Source organism: Helobdella robusta (genome assembly GCF_000326865.2).
Source record: "Helobdella robusta unplaced genomic scaffold HELROscaffold_19, whole genome shotgun sequence".
Taxonomy (NCBI): Eukaryota; Metazoa; Annelida; class Clitellata; order Rhynchobdellida; family Glossiphoniidae; genus Helobdella; species Helobdella robusta.
Genome location: NW_008704034.1, coordinates 2916138 through 2917423, shown reverse-complemented (window position 1 = coordinate 2917423; position 1286 = coordinate 2916138). Strand labels below are relative to the sequence as shown.

The 1286-nt window shown below is 38.1% G+C and overlaps 1 protein-coding gene across 1 annotated transcript in view; it reads left to right on the top strand.

Annotated features, from left to right (window-relative positions):
* The window catches only part of HELRODRAFT_171065 (hypothetical protein), a gene marked incomplete at both ends in the record, with an annotated part of 9015 nt that overhangs the window by 5866 nt on the left and 1863 nt on the right, over positions 1 to 1286 (top strand). Inside the window, one exon of the mRNA XM_009016872.1 lies at positions 110 to 553. Within this exon, the coding sequence (XP_009015120.1) occupies positions 110 to 553 (444 nt within the window). The remainder of the gene's footprint in view (positions 1 to 109; positions 554 to 1286) is intronic.

Below are 1286 nucleotides of genomic sequence, written 5' to 3'. Positions count from 1 at the left end.
TCCTACCGCTCCTAATTATTTCAAAAAATTTACAGCAACTAACAACAACAACAACAACAGTAATAATAATAAAAATAATAATAACAATAATAATATTATTATTATTAAGAGTGACGGCGGTGATGAGGACATGAACGAGCCAATCAGAAGGCGGGTTGCGAGAAAGAACAGATGGTCCAATGGGAAGAGTTCCCAAAGCGAAAATAAAAATAGTTCCTTCGCAGTCATTTCAAGAGATCAGACAGATAGTGACAGTGATTACATCAATAGCATCAACAGCAGCAGCATCGTCATCAGCAACAACAACATCAACCACAACATCAAAAACAACAAAATTGACTCAATCAACAACAACGCCACTACCGACAACAGCACAACAACAACCTCAACAACGACATTAAACGCCATTAAGAAGCGAAGCATGAAACGCGTGAACGCTAGCTTCGACAGCGTCAACAGCACGAGGTCTTCAGTGAATTCCATCTACATGGAAACCAACTTCGACGACGATTGCGACAGCAAACCCCCGCAGACAACACTAGATAGAAATGATGTTGTTGTTCTTACTAGCGATGATGACGACGACGACGATGATGTTGTCAATGATGATAATGATGATGTCAACGATGATAATGATAATGATGATGGGGGTGACGACGATGAAGATGATGATGATAATGATGGTGACGATGATAGTAATGATGAGGTTGAAACCGGCGATGATATTGCTAAACTGAACAAAGTTACACGAAATGGTAGTGCTAATAACAAAATGGCTGCTGATGATGATGAAGATGATGATGATGGTGATGATGATGATAGTACAAAAAGTACTGATACAGATGCCGATACTGATAATGATATTGATAATGATGGTGGTGATAATGATGACGACAACGGTAGGACGGTTAAGAATGACAATGATAACAATGATAAAAAAATCAATACAGCTCCACAGAAGAAAGAAAATTATGTAGTCATCGAGGTAGATGATGACGATGATGAAGATAAAAGTGATGATGATGACGACGGTGATGATGATGATGAAGATAAAAGTGAAAATGGTGATGACGATGATGATGACGATGATGATGACGATGATGAAACTGAAAAAAATAACGACAAAGATGATGATGGTGATGATAGAAAATTGAAGAACAGAAGGGACAAAGATGATATAGGTGATAGACGAACAAGCGATCTTTGGACTCTACAGAATATTAGCCTGAATGAACTGTGCGGAAAAATACTGAAAAGTTTAGACGGCCTTGACCATATCAATTATA